This window comes from Nicotiana tabacum, chromosome 4 (assembly GCF_000715075.1).
Source record: "Nicotiana tabacum cultivar K326 chromosome 4, ASM71507v2, whole genome shotgun sequence".
NCBI classification, from domain to species: Eukaryota; Viridiplantae; Streptophyta; class Magnoliopsida; order Solanales; family Solanaceae; genus Nicotiana; species Nicotiana tabacum.
Window position 1 is genome coordinate 124,075,389 of NC_134083.1, and position 21,313 is coordinate 124,096,701.

The 21,313-nt window shown below is 37.5% G+C and overlaps 1 protein-coding gene across 6 annotated transcripts; it reads left to right on the plus strand.

Annotated features, from left to right (window-relative positions):
• Positions 1 to 526: 526 nt before the first annotated feature.
• On the plus strand, positions 527 to 7,300 carry LOC107771531 (uncharacterized). Of its 6 annotated transcripts, none has more exons than XR_012708924.1 (13): positions 527 to 841; positions 905 to 989; positions 2,122 to 2,228; positions 2,480 to 2,548; positions 2,666 to 2,720; positions 2,806 to 2,853; positions 2,965 to 3,122; positions 4,765 to 5,003; positions 5,259 to 5,349; positions 5,882 to 6,010; positions 6,143 to 6,301; positions 6,646 to 6,740; positions 6,832 to 7,300. XR_012708924.1 is itself a non-coding variant. In XM_016590914.2 (13 exons), exons 1-13 carry the CDS (start codon positions 659 to 661, stop codon positions 7,015 to 7,017), a joined length of 1,599 nt encoding a protein of 532 aa, XP_016446400.1. In that variant the 5' UTR covers positions 527 to 658; the 3' UTR covers positions 7,018 to 7,300. The 6 variants fall into 6 exon arrangements, 5 of the variants coding, with proteins under 5 accessions (XP_016446400.1, XP_016446401.1, XP_075108489.1 ...); XM_016590914.2 differs by having other exon boundaries at positions 6,148 to 6,301; XM_016590915.2 differs by having other exon boundaries at positions 4,768 to 5,003; positions 6,148 to 6,301.
• Positions 7,301 to 21,313: the final 14,013 nt, after the last annotated feature.

Consider the following 21,313-nt stretch of genomic DNA (forward strand, 5'->3'; position numbering starts at 1 on the left):
TTTTGTCAGCTAATGCTGCAGGAATTTCAGTACCATTGATAGAAAAGGAAGAGTTGAGAATCCATATTTGCATTTTGTGAAACAAAGATTAGATCTATTCGAAAGGTGGCTTTTGTTTGTAATTCTTAACTTAGGGCTCGTTTGGCACGAGGGATAAGAGATAATTATTTTCGAGACCAAATTTGAGATAGTTTATTTCACGTTTGGTTGAGATAAAATTACGGTATAATTAATCTCAAGATTAGTTATTCTGGGAGTGTAGTGTTATTTTTATCCGTATAGGAGGGTAGAATAACTAATTCCGGAATAATTAATGATGGGATAACTTGTTTGCCGACCAAACAGCAGTTTCTATTAGTGAAGAATTTGCATCTTATTATTCTTGTGATGGACTATCAAAACTTTAATACGAGATTCAAGAAAAAACTGACATCACTAGATCCAAACTTGCGTTACATCAATAGAAAAGGGTATACGTCAATGATTGAGGATTATAACGAAAATTCACAACCACTAAACCTAATTGGAGAACAAATAATTATGGTACACAAAAAATACGGAGAAAAGAAAAGGACCCTAACTGAACAAAATAGTTATTTCTAGGCACAGAGCCTCGAGTTCAAATCAAGGCGGGTAATAGCCGTTGGAGTTCAACAGGATGCTAACTAGCTGGAGACTCTTTCCTGCTTCGTTCACCAGGCCTAAGTACTGTCCAAGTGGATTTTATTGCAGGGCTGAGGATCAACTGAGTAGTATAAATGAACGTCAAAAGAAGAAGAAAGTGCTGATAGTAGGTTCAGGCTGGGCTGGCCTTGGAGCTGCTCACCATCTCTGCAAACAGGTTTGCTGCTTGATTTAAGCCTACATCAACTTCAAAGCAATTGTAAGCTGTATTCAATTTCAGGGCTTTGAGGTCGTTGTTCTTGAAGGTGGCTATGAATTTGGACCCAAAAATCAATCCCTAAGCCCTGACGATGTGGCTATTCGCGGTAAATGATACTTCCCGCGAATTCAAGAGATTACTCCAGTATTTTGTTTTGATTCTCGCGTTCTAGTTTGACATAGTTGAGTATTGTCTTACTGATCATAGGTCTGGTTGTACAATTTATCTTTCCAAAAATAGTTAGTAGTTGCAAGAACAAAGATAAACCAGTTGACTTTCCATTTGTTATCAGCTTATCCAAAATTTAGAATATACAGTTGGATTTAGTGCGGTTGTAACCTATTTGGCGTTAGTCATGTAATACCGCTAACTCATACTCTAATCTGCCAAATTTAACTTAAGACTTGTTACCTGGATTCCTTTCACAAGATATGTCTTGCATGTATTTTCTTTCTTTCTTGGAGTAAAAGGGCACAAAAAGTTAAAACAAATGGTGTAAGATACTGAAAACTACTTTCTTACAGACACAGCTGAGAGTAGGATACCACATTTACTGATGACACTTGATACATGTTCTCCCTCCCCCTCGTGCAGAGATAAGTTTTCGCAATCAATCAAATAATTAAGAGAACTTAGTTTTACAAAGTTTCTTTACTTGTATACTTTAAACCATTAGTATTACAAAAGTTTTCTGATTTTTCAAATTTAGGATAAGTTCTAGAGAAACTTATGCTAAAATGTACTCCTATTAGAAACTGTTCGACAGGTCATAGGAAAATAAATAAAGGGTAAAAAGCGTAAACATAAACCAGTGCACGTATAAATGTTGGGTGTCCTGATGTCAAAAACATAATAGGAACCAATAGTGGATATCAGACTTGGACTATATCGCTTCCTAGGTAATAGGCATTTGGCAAACAATCTGAGTTATGCTTTGATTCTCTCTTTTTTTTCTTTTTTTCTTTTTTGAGGATCTGCAGCTGCACTTATTTGAAACATGGGTTGGAGAGACAAATACACGAGTAGTGCTATATTTGGTTTAGAGAGACAAAAACATGAGTAGTGCTATATTTGGTTTAGAGCATTATATGCTGATATTTTAGAGGGAAAGTTAGATGGCTGAGTCTAAGGAATTCACATTTTTCTCTAGATTTTAGCATATCCACCAAGAGCAGTTACCACTTTTCTCATTGGATATCATTTTTCTCCTCTAACCAGGTGTTTGAATATGTTACTAGGTTTCTGGTATCCCTATCGAAATATATTTGATCTAGTTGATGAGATTGGTATCAAGCCCTTCACTGACTGGACCAGATCTGCTCAGTACTCGGCAGAAGGATTGGAGGTGAATTTTCCTAGTGTTTTTGACTTCACTGATCCAAACATGCAAAATATGAGGTGAAGGGATGGTGTAGCACATGTGTTTACGTTTTAACTTTTGGACTTCATTGGTACCATATTGCTGTCTCATTTATACAAGTTTGCAACATTATTAATATCTGAAGTATCACTTAAAAAATAGGTGTGTGCTAGTAATGATCCACAAGTAGTCAACTGCTTTCGCAATTTTTCATTACTGAAAGGTCTGTTCTTTAGGTTCAGTTTCCAGTACTCCAAAACGAACCCCAATTGCCTGCTCCTCTTGGATCATTATTATACAGTAAGGTATATCCTTAATGACTGATAAGATATCTGTCACCGCACATTTATTTATCTTGACCTTTTATCTACAATATTGAACATCATATCTTTCTAATCGAGTTTAGATCCTCGTGGTTGTAGTTTCTTCGAGTGCCATTGGTGGATCAATTGACATTGCTTCCTCTGATGGCTGCAAGTATGATCTATCATATGCTTTATCCAAACTCTAAAAAGATACATGCTACAAATCCATCTACTCATGCTTTCTGATCTGTTTGCAGTAATAGATTTTGACTACACCGATAGTGCCTGGACAAAATATGATCCAGGTAACAGATATCTGCAACATTCAGCTTCATTCATGGATAGGTCGTAGTCATGTTCAAATGATAGACACATAATGTTGAGGAAGTGCCTTTATTGAAGAATATTTCATTTAGTTACTGCAAGGGAGCTTTTGAAGCAATTTGGGTGCTCAGAAAGGCTTTATCGCGACATTCTTGACCCATTGATTGAAGTCGGCCTATATGCCCCTGCGGAGCAATGTAGTGCTGCTGCCACTCTTGCTGTGCTGTACTACTATGTCGTTGCTCATCAGGTTTTCTGCATTTTGTCCTTAGCATTATGCTGCTCTTTCCAATTGATGTTGACATTTGATGAAAATCAGTTCTCAAGGCTGGTAAAGCAAAAGACAAAGAACAAAAGATTTTTTTAATATTGTCAGAACAAAGCTGTGAAGTGTGGGACCCTCTACTTTGGTGAATTATCAAAAATCTTTTGCTAGAATGATGAATAAAGTACCACTAATTATGTCGAAAGCCGGGTCAACACATGGAAGAAGTGGTCTGACAAAAAGAAGTAAAGGAAAACTCCACAATAATCATGATATGTATTGATATACATACAACATTATTAAAGAATCTGGGCATTCAATTCAAAATCTTAATATAATAGGTGTAGTAGTACAAAATCTTTACAAGAACCGTTTCGGTGCCCTTATATATGTACTCAATGCGGGACACTATATAACTTAACACCCACCGATATGCATGGTTAGCCGGACTTTGGGGTTCATATGTGGATTTGAACGCGAACTTATCAGCCTGAGAACGGGTTTACTATAGGATAGTTCTAATACTATGAAAAAGAATCAGAGCATCCAACACAAAACCTTAAGGTGGATTATTTAAGACCTCTACCCTATGAGGGACATTATATCGTTCAACACCCTCCCCTACTTTAAACCCAAATATAGGGTTCACACTAGAAAAGGACTTGTAAAAGGTTGGACTAGTATCCTGTGAAAGTATCGAAACCTTTTATAAAACACTTTGGGTATCCTTTATATTCAATATGGACATTGTATAACTCAACACCTAAAACCTTAAGGTAATGAGGGCTTAGGATTTTATACTAACGTTCAGTCGCACCTGTAACCCGATTTTAAGACTCATATTGTTGGGGCGTGTACGAACAAAGTCCCACATGGAAAGTAGAAAAGAAAAATGAGCTACTTATAAGGAGTTAGATACTCTTAATGGTGTGAGACCTTTTGGGGAATACCGTGCAGGTTTGGCCCAGAGTGGACAATATCACACCATGTTAAGAATATCTTCGTGTCATTATAGCCAACAACTGGTATCAGAGCCAATGGCTTGGCGGGACGAGTATGGAGATGGCGGATTGTCGCATGGGGCCCCGGCTACTTATAAGGAATTGATACACTTAATGGTGTGAGGCCTTTTTGGGAAAATCATGCGGGCCTGATCCAAAGCGGACAGTATCACACCATGTTAAGAGTATCTTTGGGCCGATTTAGCCCAACACATACATTGGCCTAAACTGTGGATGTATGAGCTTGAGAATGAGCTTATAAAAGATATGATACTATGTAAAGGACTCTGAGCGTCTAACCAAAACTTTAATTCAATAAGTAAAGTCGGTTATGACCCTTCGATACCCTTATATACCCGCTATGGGACATTATATCTCTGAACAACATGTTTCTAACTCCTCCAGATTGATCAATTTCAGGCATAAGAAAGTTTTAAATTGAAATCTGATTCCATGTGTCACAGTTATTTGATTATAACGTGCATCCACTTTGTGCAAACAATGATTCAAACTGATGCATGCATCTAATTGCTCCACTGACTGGACAAAGTGATGACCATCTTTTCTTCTATTATTGTTACAGGGATTTATGAATTTATAGATTCTTCATTTTCTATGTTTGGTAGAAGCACTTTGATTTGGCATGGTGTCGCGGGAGAGTTAGAGAACAAATTTTTGAGCCTTGGATGGATTCTCTCAAAACTCAGGGATGCAAATTCCTAAAGGGTAGAAAAGTAACGGACATGTTGGTGACTGGGGAAACTAACTGCATCTCTGAAGTAGTATGTGAGAAAGAAAGTTTTGTGGCTGATGCTGTAATCTTCGCTGTCGGAGTATCCACTCTCAAGGAGATCATTCAGAACAGGTATATATGCCTGCGCCTATTAGTTACTGTGAAAGCACATGTCGCAATGCATGCATTGCGCTCTACCCTCATCTTTGAGTTGCAGCCAAGTGGGTTTTGTGTAATCTGACCCAGCAATAGCTTGCTTCCTCCCTACTGCTCCAACCAAAATAATAAAACTTCAGAAATCTACTCAAGATGGTTCAATGACCACCAGGAAATGGAGTGGTTTGACTTCTCCTTTCCATTTCTAATGTGGTGTTTTTCTTCATGCAGTGCAGCATTATGTTCAAGAGAGGAGTTTCTCAAGGTTTTGAACTTAGCCAGTACTGATCTACTTAGCGTTAAGCTACAACTTGATAGGAAGGTATGTGGTGGGAACTGGGAAGTCCTTTTTGAACTTGTCGCAAGTGATCCAAAGAAATATTGCACTTTTATCTTGCCTGTATAAAATAAATGCTTTTTACTCTAAGACAACAAAATTTTAGAAGTGGCTGCAATCTACTCAGTTTTTCTGCTTGTTAACATCTAAAGTTACACAAAGAGCCAATGCAGCTTCTTATATGTAAAACACTGGTCTCATCTTCACTTAAGTATATAAGTATCTCCGTTGTTGTTCTTGAAAATTACCTTTTGATGGAATGCAAATTCTCTAGTGGTCACATAGTGAGGAAAGTGACGACTAGCACCACTAACTTCCTCTTGAAAGATCATCGTATGATGTCTTTTCCATATTGCTTCATGATTTTTCTGATATTATTTGCTTTCTTCACATTGCTTGTGGAACTGCTGATAACATTCTCTTCTTTCATCTTGCTCGTCTCGTATGGAGTAGTAATTGATGTTCAGAAAATTGACTGTAGCTTATTCTATTATATGGTATATTCATGACTCAACAGGTCAACATTCCAAATGCATCCAACATATCATCTGGGTTTGATAATTCACACGCATGGACTTTTTTCGACTTAAATAAGATATATGATGAGCATAAGGAAGATCCAGTAACAGTGGTGCAGGCTGATTTTGTAAGTACAGGTTTCCTCTTTTGAATTAAGTTTTACTTTTCGTTCATAGGTCCGAATTTTCCAATTTCTTAAATACATGAAGAGCTATGCCAAATGTCAATTCTGATATATGTTAATCATGTTTTGAATCAGTGCAGTATCATGCAACTGACTTGATGCCCCTGAAGGATGATAGAATTGTTAGTAAAGTGATGTCTTGCCTTTCGAGGTGCATTAAGGATTTTGAGAATGCCAAAGTGGTTGACAAAGAAATTGAAAGGTTTCCAAAGTCTTTGACACATTTCTTTCCTGGTGAGTTTCTTAAGGCTTTACTTTGCTGACTCGCGGTAAACTCTTTAATTCACATGCTTTGAACCTCAACAATTCCCTTGTGCCAACATATTCCTTCTGGGATTACTAGTTGAAGAGTTGGAACATATATGGATACACAAGGGAGAATTTGATTTGAAATCTAAAAGTATAGTGCTCATATTACAGAAGTACTCATCCAAAGAGCGTTGTTTTGCTATAATTCACAAACACCAACCAGAACATCTCAGAAACAATTCAAGGGAGAAACTTTGGTCCACAATACCATATCTTTTACTTATTTTCTTTCTTTTTTTTCCATACTTTTCTTCCGTGGCTTTGAAAAGGTTCTTACAAGTACATGATGGGTGGATCAACATCTTTTAAGAACTTGTTCATAGCTGGAGACTGGATTGTAAACCGACATGGATCATGGTCACAGGTCATAGCTCTTGAACCATTACTTTTCTAGTATCTTTAGCTCCTTAGTGCTTGTAGTATTTTGTTGGTGAGTAGAGATTTATGTTTAACAGGAGAAATCATACGTGACGGGACTTGAAGCAGCCAACAGGGTGGTAGACTATCTTGGTAAAGGTACTTCTGCTAAGATAATTCCAGTTGAGGAAGACGAGCCTCACATTCAAGCTCTACGCACTCTAAACAGGAATGTTAAGGAGATAAGAGCCCTCTTTCCGTGGTCTGATTATTTTCTTCAGTGATGTGTATGCCCTTGTATATTTCAATTATTCAATCAGAATTCCCACAGATATGTATCTAATGAGTAATGACTAGCACGTTAGTGACTTAGTGTCTGAACAAAAAGCATCCAGGTGTTAGATGGGTAACTCAAGAAATATTAGATTTAGCTATAGGAGAAAAAAAGAACCCAAAAATGAATTACAAAACATGAAGAATAAGAACCTATTCAAGAATATGACTCTATTGATTATTGTAATTGAGTTTGACACAATCTAAGTACAGGATGCACCTTGATAGCAGAAACCACTTCTCCTCTACTGGTTAACCAACTAGTAAATAACCGACTAACAAGTTGAACTAACCAATGCACTAATTCGAACTGTCATGTGTTTTACTTTGGGGTTGTCTGCACCTGAATAACTTCTTCTTTCTAAGAAAAAACAGCAAATTTAACTGTGATTGTGTAAAAGAGTTTAGAAACAGGAGGCGAAACAAAGAAGAATATTTGCCTCATATCTATTATTTTATAAGTAAACAGTTCTAATATGGAATTGAGAAGATATGCAGGTCTTTACCACATAGATGATAAAAATAAATACTATGTCAATCTAGTAAAGCAATTTGCACGAACAAAACACTGAATTTTTGCTTTCCAATTATATATAGAACTACTATACTGAGATAATATTAGGAACGAAGTTATACGGGGCAAGGTGGGAGTGGCCTCCGTAGTGGACAAGATGAGGGAAGTGAGGCTGAGATGGTTCGAGCATGTGAAGAGGAGGAGTGCAGATGCTCCATTAAAGAGGTACGAGAGGTTGGCAATGATATGTATAAGGAGAGGTAGGGTAGACCGAAGGAGAATTGGGGAGAGTGATAAGACAAAACATGGCACATCTTCAGCTCACCAAGGAGACCGGCATGGAAGTCGAGTATTATGGTGGAAGGTTAGTAGTGCTCGAGCGATTGAGAAAGCATGGTTCTAGTTTATAGCACCTTATCTGCTCCCTCTTCTCCTTATTGTTATTATTATTATTCTATTATTATCTTATTCTTCAATGTTATTACTACTGTTATTTATTTTGCTTTGGTTATTTTACTATTTCTACTATCAATACTTTTTTTCTTCGGTATTTTCATCATATCTTCTTTACTCTTGATTTTTCAAATCTGTTTTAAAAATGTTTTTATTGAGCCAAGGGTCTATCAGAAACAACTTCTCTACCTCACATAAGGGCGAGGATTAGAATGAAAGAGATAAGGTCTGCGTACACTTTACCCTTCTCAAACCCCACTTGAAGATCACACTGGGCATATTGTTGTTGTTATACTATACTCCATATAACTTATGTTGGTCGTATTTTAAAATAAATTGAAATAACAGAGGAAGTTGAATCATGATTTGAAGTTGTTTTAAAACTTGGTGAAGGAGTTGCACGTCACGCCCCAAATCTGGATGAGCACGGCGTGTGACTGGCACCTGATGTCTTAAGCTTTCATCGAGTGAACCACTGGTCTTAGTGTAGACAATAAATTGCGTCAAGAAAATATTCGAGATCGAAAAATATTGCAACAATCGTAGTATTTTATTTCAAATAATATGAGTATTACAATCTTTATGAATTCTCTTATTCTTCTTTCCAATAGTAGATAAATTCAAGGGCCTTTGAGCTTGATCTTGAATCTATTCTTCATTCCTGAGTTTGAACTCGATTGCTTGAAGCTTGAAACTTGTGAAGGAATTTGCATCGTTTGATCCACGAGCTCTCTCTTGCTTCTTGTTATAACTTATGGTGCCTTTTTTTAGTTATGAAGACCCTTATTTATAGTTGTGGGAGGAAAGAGTTGTGATAAGAACAAACTCTTTCCGACCAATCATATTGAAGCATGACAAGGCCGCATTTGATTGGCCAGAATATGTCACTTGCACATGTGGCGCGATTTCATTGGTCTTTTAATTTGACTTTGCATGCCTTGTCATTTTGACACGTGGCATGATCATATTGGCTCTTCCGTTTGACTTGGCGTGCCACATCATTTGACACGTAGCACCAAACTGGACCTCTAGGAAGATGACATATTAGACTTAATGAAGTGGGCTCATCACTTTTAGCCCAATTACATGAGTCAGCCCAATGGATTTGGACTTATTCACATATGTCGGACTCATAATTAATTCAATTATACTAGCCCATAATATTTATTTGAACTAATATATTTATAATATAGTCCAAATTATTTTATTGAATTTAAATTCAATAAAATTTAAATACTTACAAATGCCTCCTAATTCAAAACTTGTTGAGGTGTAGACTCGCTCAAACCGAATCAGGCCTTGAAGTACGAATTAATTTAGACATATTTCCCGTTGGTTCCATTTGCTCATTTAAGTGGACGTGCATGTCCTTTTAACTATCACTTTCTTTGCAATTGAAATTGCATTGTAATCCATGCAAGTATCCAATCATATATGTATTTATTAAATATTGGGTTTTCCAGCCAGTATTGGAGCATGCATTAATTCCACACAAGAGAAACACATATGAGTTACTTTCCTTGCAAAAATATAGGAATTAGAGCGGTCACGCACCAAAACCGAGGAGCGCGACCGGCGCTCAACCGAGTGAACCCGACCGAGCAAGCCTGTTAGATTTTCTTCTACCCAAACTCATCCACGAATTAAGATAATACATATTTTCATTAATTAGACAAAAATGTGATCATGTCTACAATACCAATTCATTACCAATAGTTTTCATCATTTTTAAAGTCTCAAATGGGACAAGTAATACAACCACAACATAACATATTTTGTCTTTCCCTGGACCAATACACAACCCACACTATGTCTACGGAGCCTCTATAGATAAAGAAGAGTACTATGATAATGCCGGCAACAAGGCCCCGGATATACCTCAACCATAATACATAAAGAACAAAAGATACATGACTCCGGGATGAAGTGGGGCTCACCAAGTCAGCTCGGAAGAAGGTGTACTGCTATCACTGATCGATATCTTCCGCTGTGGAACCACCTACATCTATTAAAGATGCAGCGCCCCGGCAAAAGGGACGTTAGTACTGTCGAATAGTACTAGTATGAAAACCAAACACCAATTTAAGAATTCGGAAATACAATATGAATATGATGAATCAGGGCGGCAATAGAATAATATAGATAATCGTTTAAACCAGAGCAAGCTTATTAAGAGTTGTCAATAACATTTATAGGATTTACGATGAGATCCTCTGTAACCATCTTTACACAAAGCGGCCCCGCCGCCTCACCCTAATGTATGCGGGTGGAGGTGTAAGCACAATACCACAACTCTACTCGAGCGGCCCTGCCGCCTCACCCCAATGTATGCGGGTAGAGGTATAACCACAGTACAAAGAACCTACACAAAGCGGTTATGCCGCCTCACCCCAATGTATGCGGGTGGAAATGCATCAACGATACCAATACCTACCCAAAGCGGCTATGCCGCCTCACCCCAATATATATATATATATATGGGTGGTGGTGCCACAACAATACCAAAACTATACACAAAGCGGTCGTACTGCCTCACCCCCAATGTATGCGGGTGGAGGTACAATCCCCACAATACCATAATCCCTACACAAAGCGGTCATGCTGCCTCACCCCAATATATACGGGTGGAGGTGTATCACAATCACAATCTCTACACAACTTTGCATAATAACTTCCACATAAATCACGACTTGAAATTATAACATGTGCATACACAACCCATATTTTGGAACACACCCTCAATTTATAATGCAATATGATAAGAGTATTTGAAACATGAATTGAACATATATCTTTATCACAAAACTTATCGGAATACTCGATTTGTCATCAACATCTTGGAACTTACAAGGATAATGGGGATTCCAATTCTTAAAGAAGAGTTTAGCCAACATACCTCAATTGAGCTTCCTTAAACTCTAAAATATTCCGGAATTCTTAGCAACTTCAATCTATTTTAGAAATATAATAAATTGAACCAAAATTTGGAAGATAATCATGGTTCTAGCTCATTCGAGTATTTTATCAAACACTAAGTGTGCATAAGGTTTCAAGGTCTTTTCATGGAGGATTCCATCATCCCACAACCCAATCTTTACCATTTTTAGCTCAACAGTCTTCCTACACCCTTTGATAGCACATGCATGTAAAATAAACAACTCTCATACCCAAAATTTATCTTGCTAATTATCCATTTCTAGACAAAATTCGAAATTGAGGGTTAGGGTGTAGAATCTTACCTCTAAGATGAAGACCTAGTGAGTTTCCCTTCTTAATCTTCCAAAATTTGAGCAAGAATTGAAGAACAATTATTGAGGAACACCTTCTCACTCTTGGGCACTCTCTCTCACTCTTGGGCACTCTCTCTCACTCTAAAATATCAGATTTTGGCTCAAAAATAGCCCAAAACGTGTATTTAACGAAGTAGGGTCGGGTTTTAAAAAATCAAAAATGGAGCTCCGGAACAAGGTCTGCGATCGCATAATCAATATGCGGACCGCATAATTTGGCCTAAAAAACTGGGCGTGACTGACCTGGTCTGCGGTCGCATAATGCGCCGCAAACCTGGTCTCTAAACCTCCCCTTTCATGTCTCACTCTGCGGCCATTATGCGATCCGCAGAGTGATTTTGCGACCGTATATTGGGCCGCAGAAACGTCTTATTTTGCCGAAAATTTTCCTTTACTCTTCGGTGCATTGTTCAACCCAACTTAGGATCATGAAACATTATTTTTCCTTTGCAAAATTTTACGGGCCTTACAAGAGCCTACTTTCCCATGAACTATCATGCACTTAGGATTAGTAATCCCACTAGAAGTCGAACTTGTGACCTTTACTTGGAACGGAAGAAACAAATTACTGCATGTGCCTAATACCTAGTTCTTTTATAAATCTGATAATTGTCAGTGTCGAGCTAACCTCTTTTTCTTTTTTTTTTTGTCTTTCTTTGCTTGTTCTTTTCTTTTTTTCTTTTTTTTTAGGTAAAATGAGAAGGATATGTTCTTGTTTAACAAGATGATCCATGCATGAAGAAGATGTGAAGGGATGGATACTCATCCCCGCCTGAATATAGGAGAGATTACTCTTACGGTCTGAAGGGATGAATACGCATCGCCGCCCGAAAATCGGAGTGAATACTTAGGGTGTGAAGGGATGTGTTACATCCCGCATTTTCGTACGTTAAAGTTTCATCGCAAGTTAATCGACGTAAGCTCGGGAATGAGATTATTTTGAGATTATAAGTATTACGCTATTTTCAAACAAGTGATAAGTAAATTCGTGAAGGAGAGAGGGTAAGTGAATCGAAAAAAATGAGTTTCGTCGAAGTTTGGCAATTTGGGTATAAAATACGGTCCGAGCTATAATACCCAGTACTTATGGACTAGTGACATACAAGGAACTACATGACAGTGATAGTATGGTGTATAAGGTATGTTAAAAGTAAGTAATATTTTAAGTAAGTTGAGATAATTCTTAATTATATGGGTAATTGGTTAATTATTGGGTAATGAGATATTACCTAATTAATTAGGGATATATTAGAAAAGGATTAATTGTTAGGTTTTTAAGCTTAAATGTAGCTTAAAAGAGGATGAATGGGAAATGGAGGGAAATTGAAAATATTTGAGTTTCCCTCCTTGACAAAGGAACATTGTCCCATATTGGAAGAGGAAAAAGTTTTGATGGGTATATATACAATTGTACTTTTTCTAGCTCTTAAAGAGTTAAGAAGAATGCAAGCCTCGCTCGCTCGGCTCGGCTACGGCTACGGCTTCGGCTTCGGATTTGGATTTGGTCAAATGATCGATTGATTAATTAATTTTTTGGACCAAATTTATTTGTTAATAGTAAATATTAACAGAAATGTTATTAAATATCCATTTTTTTGTAAACGAAATATTAATATTAAATCCAACGGAATAGTATATGCCCTTCGCTTTTTGTAAAAGATATTTACAATATGGACGAAACAGTTTGCACCTCTTCGGATTTGAAGAAACAGTTTGCACCTCTTCAGATTTGAAGAAATAGTTTGCACCTCTTCGTATTTGAAGAGTTGCACCTCTTAAGTTTTGAAGAGTTGCACCTCTTCAGTTTGAGCTCAACATTGGCTATAAATACCAGTTTATTCTCTCAGATTTTCCATACGAATTTCTGACTTCTCCTCCTTTCTTCTGCATTGTTTTAACTACAAACAAAGCAACAGTAAGTGTTATTTGCTACCGATCTTTGTGTTCACTGAAACATTGGAGTTTGAAGTATCGCTACACCAGTGTGTAATTCGTTCTATCTTGGGAGGAAATAATCCACAACCTTGGGTACTAGGAGGGGATTAAATTCCTTAAGGAAACACTGTGAATTCAACGGACTCGGATTAAATTCTGTTTCTTTTATATTTCTGTTTATATGTTATTTTATCTTCTCCAGAATTATTTTACAAATACAGTTTTATAATAAGCTTAAGGAATTTAATATTTTCTGTATTTGTGTTATACTCACTATTTCTGGAGACTAAAACCTGTGTGGTTTTCTACTCCAGTGGAGATTAAAATCTACGTGATTTTAACGCTTGTTTGTGTCATTCTTTTACAGAAATGACGAATGACAACGGGAACCAGACTGTTCATATGGTGACTGCCAATGCATCGACAAGCCGAACAACACCGGCATTGGCACCGGCAGAAAACCCCAAAAATAATTTCGGGATTGATTTCAAGCGCTGGCAGCAGAAGATGTTCTTCTACTTTACGACTTTAAGTCTGCATAAGTTCATTAAGGAAGATGTTCATGTTCTGCCCGACGAAACTCCAGAAAATGAACGCTTTCTCGTGACTGAGTCATGGAAGCATTCTGATTTTCTATGCAAGAATTGCATTCTTAGCGGACTAGAGGACGATCTGTATAACGTCTATAGTAATATGGAGACGTCAAAACAACTATGGATAGCGCTTGAAAGGAAATACAAAATGAAAAATGTCGGGTTAAAGAAATTCGTTGCCGCTAAATTTTTGGACTATAAAATGGTAGATAGCAAGTCTGTTATTACCCAAGTCCAAGAATTGCAAGTGATTATTCACGATCTCTTTGCTGAAGGTATAAGTCAAATTAATACTAATGTTGAAAGTATTAATTATATTGTTTCTACTAACAGAATTTTCATTGAAGGTCTTGTCATCAATGAAGCATTCCAATTTGCAGCAATGATTGAGAAGTTGCCTCATTTGTGGAAGGACTTCAAAAACTACTTGAAACACAAAATAAAGGAGATGTCCCTTGAAAATCTCATTGTTCGGTTGAGAATCGAAGAGGACAACAAAGCTGCTGAAAAGAAAGCCCGTGGAAACTCAACAATAATGGGAGCAAACATTGTTGAGCATAGAAAGAGAAAGAAGGCTTATGGATCGAAAAGCAACTCAAGCAAGAAGCGGTTTAACGAAAATTGCTACAATTGTGGAAAAGCTGGACACAGATCTGCAGATTGTCGTGCTCCAAAGAAAGATAAGAAAAAGGGTCAAGCAAACATGGTTAAAAAGCACGAAGATATCGATGACTTGTGTGCTATGCTTTCTGAATGCAACCTGGTGGGAAATCCTAAGGAGTGGTGGATTGATTCTGGAGCCACTCGCCATGTTTGTGCTGTTAGAGAAGCATTTGCTACATATGCTCTTGTTGGACCCGAAGAGACGCTTTATATGGGAAATTCTGCAACTGCCAAAATTGAAGGATCTGGGAAGATATTTATGAAAATGACTTCTGGTAAGGTGGTGACTTTGAACAACGTCCTTCATGTTCCTGAGATTAGAAAGAACTTAGTCTCTGCTGGACTTCTTGTTAAGAATGGGTTTAAGTGTGTTTTTGTATCCAATAAGGTTGTAATAAGTAAGAATGAAATGTTTGTAGGAAAAGGTTACCTCACTGAGGGCCTTTTCAAGTTGAATGTAATGGTTATTGAGAATAATAATAAAATTTCAGCTTCTTTTTACTTACTTGAGTCAAATGAATTATGGCATATACGTTTTGGTCATGTCAATTACAAAACCTTACGGAAAATGATTAATTTGGAAGTATTGCCTATGTTTGAATGCGACAAATCAAAATGTCAAATATGTGTGGAATTTAAGTATGTTAAACATCCTTATAAGTCAGTTGAAAGGAATTCAAATCCTTTAGACTTAATTCACACAAATATTTGCGACATGAAGTCAATACCATCTCGCGGTGGAAAGAAGTATTTCATAACTTTTATTGACGACAGTACTCGATATTGCTATGTTTACTTACTTAATAGTAAAGATGAAGCAATAGATACATTCAGGCAATACAAAAATAAAGTTGAAACGCAACTTAACAAGAAAATTAAAATGATAAGAAGTGATAGGGGTGGCGAATATGAATCTCCTTTTGAAGAAATATGTTTAGAATATGGAATAATTCATCAAACAACGGCCCCTTACACGCCCCAATCCAATGGGATTGCGGAAAGAAAGAATCGTTCATTAAAGGAGATGATGAATGCATTGTTGATAAGTTCTGGTTTACCACAGAACTTGTGGGGGGGAGCCGTTCTTACGGCTAACCGGATACTAAATCGAGTACCCCATAGCAAAACACAATCCATTCCATATGAAAAATGGAAAGGAAGGAAGCCCAACTTGAATTATTTTAAAGTGTGGGGGTGTTTGGCAAAAGTGCAAGTTCCTAAACCCAAAAGAATAAAAATAGGACCGAAAACCGTTGATTGTGTTTTCATAGGATATGCGACCAATAGTAAAGCATATCGATTTCTGGTTCATAAATCAGAAAATCCCAACATTCATAATAATACGGTTATAGAATCAGATAATGCTGAATTCTGTGAAAATATATACCCGTATAAAAAGGAATGTGAGTCGATTGGTGAAGGATCTAAACGACCTCGGAAAGAAACAAAAGAAAGTACATTTAATCAAGAGGATCCAAGACGTAGTAAATGTCAAAGAACGTCTACTTCATTTGGACCAGATTTTATGACTTTCTTATTGAAAAATGAGCCTCGAACATTTAAAGAAACTATGTCTTCTTCGGAATCATTGTTTTGGAAAGAGGTAGTCAATAGTGAAATAGAATCCATATCGAACAACCATACATGGGAATTGGTTGATCTTCCTCCTGGAAATAAACCTTTGGGTTCTAAATGGAATTTTAAGAGGAAAATGAAATATGATGGCACTATTGATAAATATAAGGCAAGACTTGTAGTCAAAGGGTATAGACAGCGACAAGGTCTTGATTATTTTGGTACATACTCTCTAGTTACAAGAATTACGTCCATACGAATGTTAGCATTAGCTGCAGTTTATGGTCTTGAAATTCATCAAATGGACGTTAAGACGGCCTTCTTAAATGGAGAGTTGGAGGAAGAAATCTACATGGAACAACCTGAAGGGTTTGTGGTTCCAGGTAAAGAAAATAAGGTATGTAGACTTGTTAAGTCCCTTTACAGACTAAAACAAGCACCCAAACAATGGCATGCGAAATTTGACCAAACAATATTGTCAAATGGTTTTAAGATAAATGAATGTGATAAATGTGTGTACATTAAAAATGTTCCAAATCACATAGTCATTGTTTGCTTATATGTGGATGATATGCTGATAATGAGTAATGACATTGCCAACATAAATGCGACTAAGTGTATGCTAACTAGTAAGTTTGATATGAAGGACTTGGGAGTTGCTGATTTAATTTTGGGGATTAAGATCAATAAGACTCCTCAAGGTCTGGCATTGTCACAATCTAATTATATTAAGACAATACTTGGAAAATTCAAGCACTTAGGGTTTAAAGTTGCAAAGACTCCAATTGACGTGAATCTTGCATTAGCAAAGAATAAAGGCCAAAGCATATCACAATTGGATTATACTCGTGTGTTGGGATGCTTAATGTATATCATGAATTGTACACGACCAGATATAGCTTGTGCTATAAGTAAATTGAGTCGATACACGAGCAATCCAGGTCAATCAGTGGATGGCAATGAAACAAGTTTTGGGATATTTAGAACATACCTAGGACTTTGCTTTGCACTACAGTAAATATCCTGCGGTGATTGAGGGATACTGTGATGCAAATTGGATCACCGGTTCAACTGATTCTAAGTCCACAAGTGGATATGTATTCACTATTGGTGGAGGAGCTGTATCTTGGAAGTCGTCCAAGCAAACTTGTATTGCCCGCTCTACAATAGAAGCCGAGTTCATAGCCTTAGATAAAGCTGGTGAAGAAGTTGAATGGCTCCGGAATTTCTTGGAAGACATTCCATTTTGGCCCAAACCGTTGGCACCAATATGCAAACATTGCGATAGTCAAGCGGCAATTGGAAGGGCTGGGAGCGTGATGTATAACGGTAAATCTCGTCATATACGACAAAGACATAAAACCATTAGGAAATTACTCTCTAGAGGAATTATCACGATTGACTATGTAAAGTCAAGCAATAATATGTCGGATCCACTTACAAAAGGCCTAACTAGAAAGGTAGTTGAAAAATCATTGAGGGGAATGGGACTATGGTCGAGAACAAGCCATTGTAGCGGTAACTCTACCTAGAAGACTGGAGATCCCAAGATCTAGGTTCAAGGAGATCAAACAAAGTCATTAATGACGGTTCAACATTGTCAACTAAAAGTTTGGTTCATTATCGTGATGAGACAATGTTCAATACCAAGGATAAAGCATTAAGGCTTTTTAATGATTTCTAAATTTAATACGGGGTATATAAAATAGTGTATCTACATGATGACACATTTAGGAATCACCTATGTAAGTGTGAAGTGTTATCCGCTTCAAGGAGAATTTTGTAAGGCAAATTCTCTACGCACTTATGAAACCATGCGGTGTTCATGGCTGAAACGAACACAACAATGAGAGCCAAAGATGGTTAATGGTTGGTTGTGTGACTTATGGTTGTCTAGGTATACACCAAAATTCGACGGTTCAAAGATATCAAATCTACCGATTGACTGAGTAGATCCGACATAAGTTCACTACGGAAAGTTCAAATGGAAACCTACTTATCCAGATACAATTAATCCTTGCTTGCGAATCACACAGTTTTTCATGCATATTTCCGTGATATAGCCATTCCCCATTCATGTGGGTGATTGTTGGGTTTTTAAGCTTAAATGTAGCTTAAAAGAGGGTGAATGGGAAATGGAGGAAAATTGAAAATATTTGAGTTTCCCTCTTTGACAAAGAGATATTGTCCCATATTGGAAGAGAAAAAGGTTTTGATGGGTATATATACAATTAAACTTCTTCTAGCTCTTAAAGAGTTAAGAATAAGGAAAGCCTCGCGTCGTCGTCGTCGCTCGATCGGCTCGGCTACGGCTTCGGCTTCAGCTTCGGATTCGGATTTGGTCAAATGATCGATTGATTGATTAATTTTTTGGACCAAATTTATTTGTTAATAGTAAATATTAATAGTGTTATTAAATATCCGATTTTTTGTAAACGAAATATTAATATTAAATCCAACTGAATAGTATATGCCATTCGCTTTTTGTAAAAGACATTTACAATATGTGCACCTCTTCAGATTTGAAGAAACAGTTTGCATCTTTTTAGATTTGAAGAGTTGCACCTCTTAAGTTTTGAAGAGTTTCACCTCTTCAGTTTGAGCTCGACATTGGCTATAAATACCAGTCCATTCTCTCAGATTTTCCATACGAATTTCTGACTTCTCCTCCTTTCTTCTGCATTGTTTTAACTACAAATAAAGCAACAGTAAGTGTGATTTGCTACCGATATTTGTGTTAACTGAAACACTGGGTTTGAAGTATCTCTACACCAGTGTGTAATTCGTTCTATCATAGGAGGAAATAATCCACAACCTTGGGTACTAGGAGGGGATTAAATTCCTTAAGAAACACTATGAATTTAGTGGGCTCGGATTAAATTCTGTTTTTTTTACATTTTTACTTATATGTTATTTTATCTTCTCCAGAATTATTTTACAAATAAAGTTTTATAACATTAATTCGACTACGTGGCACCCCCTCCCCCCTTCAAATTAAGTGACTCATAAATATAGTTGAAAGGTGGCAAACTAAGGTGTTAAAAACAAAACACTACATTCTTCATTACAGGTAAAGACATACTTAGAAGATTTGCATTTTTGCTTCATTTGGCCTTTAGATGTTCAAGAGATTAATTATAATGTTCTTGCTATTACAACACATGTTAGAATGTATTAAGAAGACATAACATTTTCCTACTACAACACCAAAATAACCCACGATGGAGCACTTGATTTCATAGCATCTTAAGCAACGTGAGATTTTGCGATTCTAAGGGAGTACGGTGCAACCTTCCCGAGGAATTGTCAAGAGAATCGATTCAGGTATGTTAAGGCTAAGCCCTTCCTTCATTTTGGCATAATCTCGTAATTACATGTGTTTGATAATGAGACATAAAGAGAAGTTCATACTCCCGAATTTATATACATTATCCTAGTCTCATAAATTACAGTATTCTCCTTATCGGGACTTCATATTTAATTGAGTATTGTCTTCTTCCAGTCAAGAGAGCAGAGAGCCTATATATACAGTATTACAGTATTTTCATTACCATCGAGCTATAATCGATGGGCAGGCCCCTATTGGGCAACCTCTGATCATATGGTAAGTTATATACCGAGCCTACTGTGGCCGAGCGCCTATGAGCGAGCCCATTTGGCCGAGATACAGAGCCTAGTATGGCTGAGCGCCTATGAGCGAGCCTACTACGGAAGAGCAGTTGTATATATACCGAGCCTTATAGGGCCGAACAGTTATTTTACTTACTATATGGAGAGAGTTGAGTCAATATCAGCAGGTAAGCATATCTTCAGATTGTCTTTGACTCCCAGTTACTTTAAGTTATTATATTATCAGTTCAGTTTCAGCTTTCAGTTATTTTGTTGCCTTACATACTCGGTACATTATTTCGTACTAACGTCCCTTTCTCTAGGGACGCTGCATTTCATGCGTGCAGGTTCAGATAGACAAGCGAGTAGACCTCCTCAGTAGGTGTTGCCCGAGTTCAGCTTTATCGGTAAGCTCAACGTCCTTCGGAGTTCCCGGGTCTATGAGTTTTGTGTACATCTTGTGTATATATGCATATAGGTTATGGGTAGGTAGGGGCCCTGTTCCGATCACGGTACATCCATCAGTAGAGGCTTGTAGACATATCCTGTCAGTTAGTGCAGTATGTTGGCTTGTAGGCCCTGTATGTATATTTTGTTGGCTTGTCAGTTGTAGTAGTTATGACGGCCTTGCCGGCCCAGCTTTATATTAACATTTAGTCAACATTAGTTTCCATTCAGTTTTATATTTTGCTTCACAAATTGTCTTGCAATGTTGCCCCTGGCCAAAGTATGACATTATATGTCCAGAGTTCCTGAGTCGCAAGTTGGTACGCAAGGACAGCCCCCCAGGTTCGGGGCGTGACAGGATGGGTACTCATCCCCGCCCGAATATCGGAGAGATTACTCTTAGGGTGTGAAAGGATGGATACTCATCCCCGCTCGAATATCGGAGATATTACTCTCATTGTGTGAAGAAATGGATACTCATCCCCGCCCGAAAACCGAAGGGATTACTTAGGGTGTGAAGGGATGGGTACTCATCCCTTCCCAAATATCGAAGAGATTGCTCTCAGGGTTTGAAGGGATGAATACTCATCCCCGCCCGAAAATCGGAGGGATTACTTAGGGTGTGAAGGGATGGGTACTCATCCTCGCCCGAATATTGGAGAGATTACTCTCAGGGTGTGAAGGCATGGGTACTCATCTTCGCCCGAATATCAGAAAGATTACTCTTAGGGTATGAAGGGATAGATACTAATTCCCGCCTGAAAATCAGAGGCCATTTCATCCATTAATACCTTTGTACCCATTCAAACATTCTTGATTTGGAAGTTGATGACTTTTTTTTGTTTTGCAACCCGAAGAGATGGTAAATTTCATATATACCCCATTTTCCTCCAAACTTATATATCTCATAATCGAGTCTGAAGATGGCATAGAACAAACCAAACTTTTGATTCACACCCCACAAGTTGGACGGTATGCAACTACGTCATGGCCTTCCTTGAGGAACCCGCTCCATGTAGAAAATTAGACTTTGGATCACAAGTCCACTTCTAATCCATTGTCCAAAACGTAGTCTCTCCAAGCGCCAATCCATCACCACATAAATATTGCTAGCACCTTTCCGAATTTAGGGCGTCACATAATTCAAGGAGAAATACGTTGGGGAGAC

Bases quoted from the DNA above. Each gene is read 5' to 3' on its own strand.
- LOC107771531 (XM_016590914.2), top strand. From the start codon at position 659: ATGCTAACTAGCTGGAGACTCTTTCCTGCTTCGTTCACCAGGCCTAAG. The intron at 2,721-2,805 runs GTATGATCTATC...ATCTGTTTGCAG, and splicing joins GCTTCCTCTGATGGCTGCAA to TAATAGATTTTGACTACACC. The intron at 3,123-4,764 runs GTTTTCTGCATT...TATGTTTGGTAG, and splicing joins ACTATGTCGTTGCTCATCAG to AAGCACTTTGATTTGGCATG.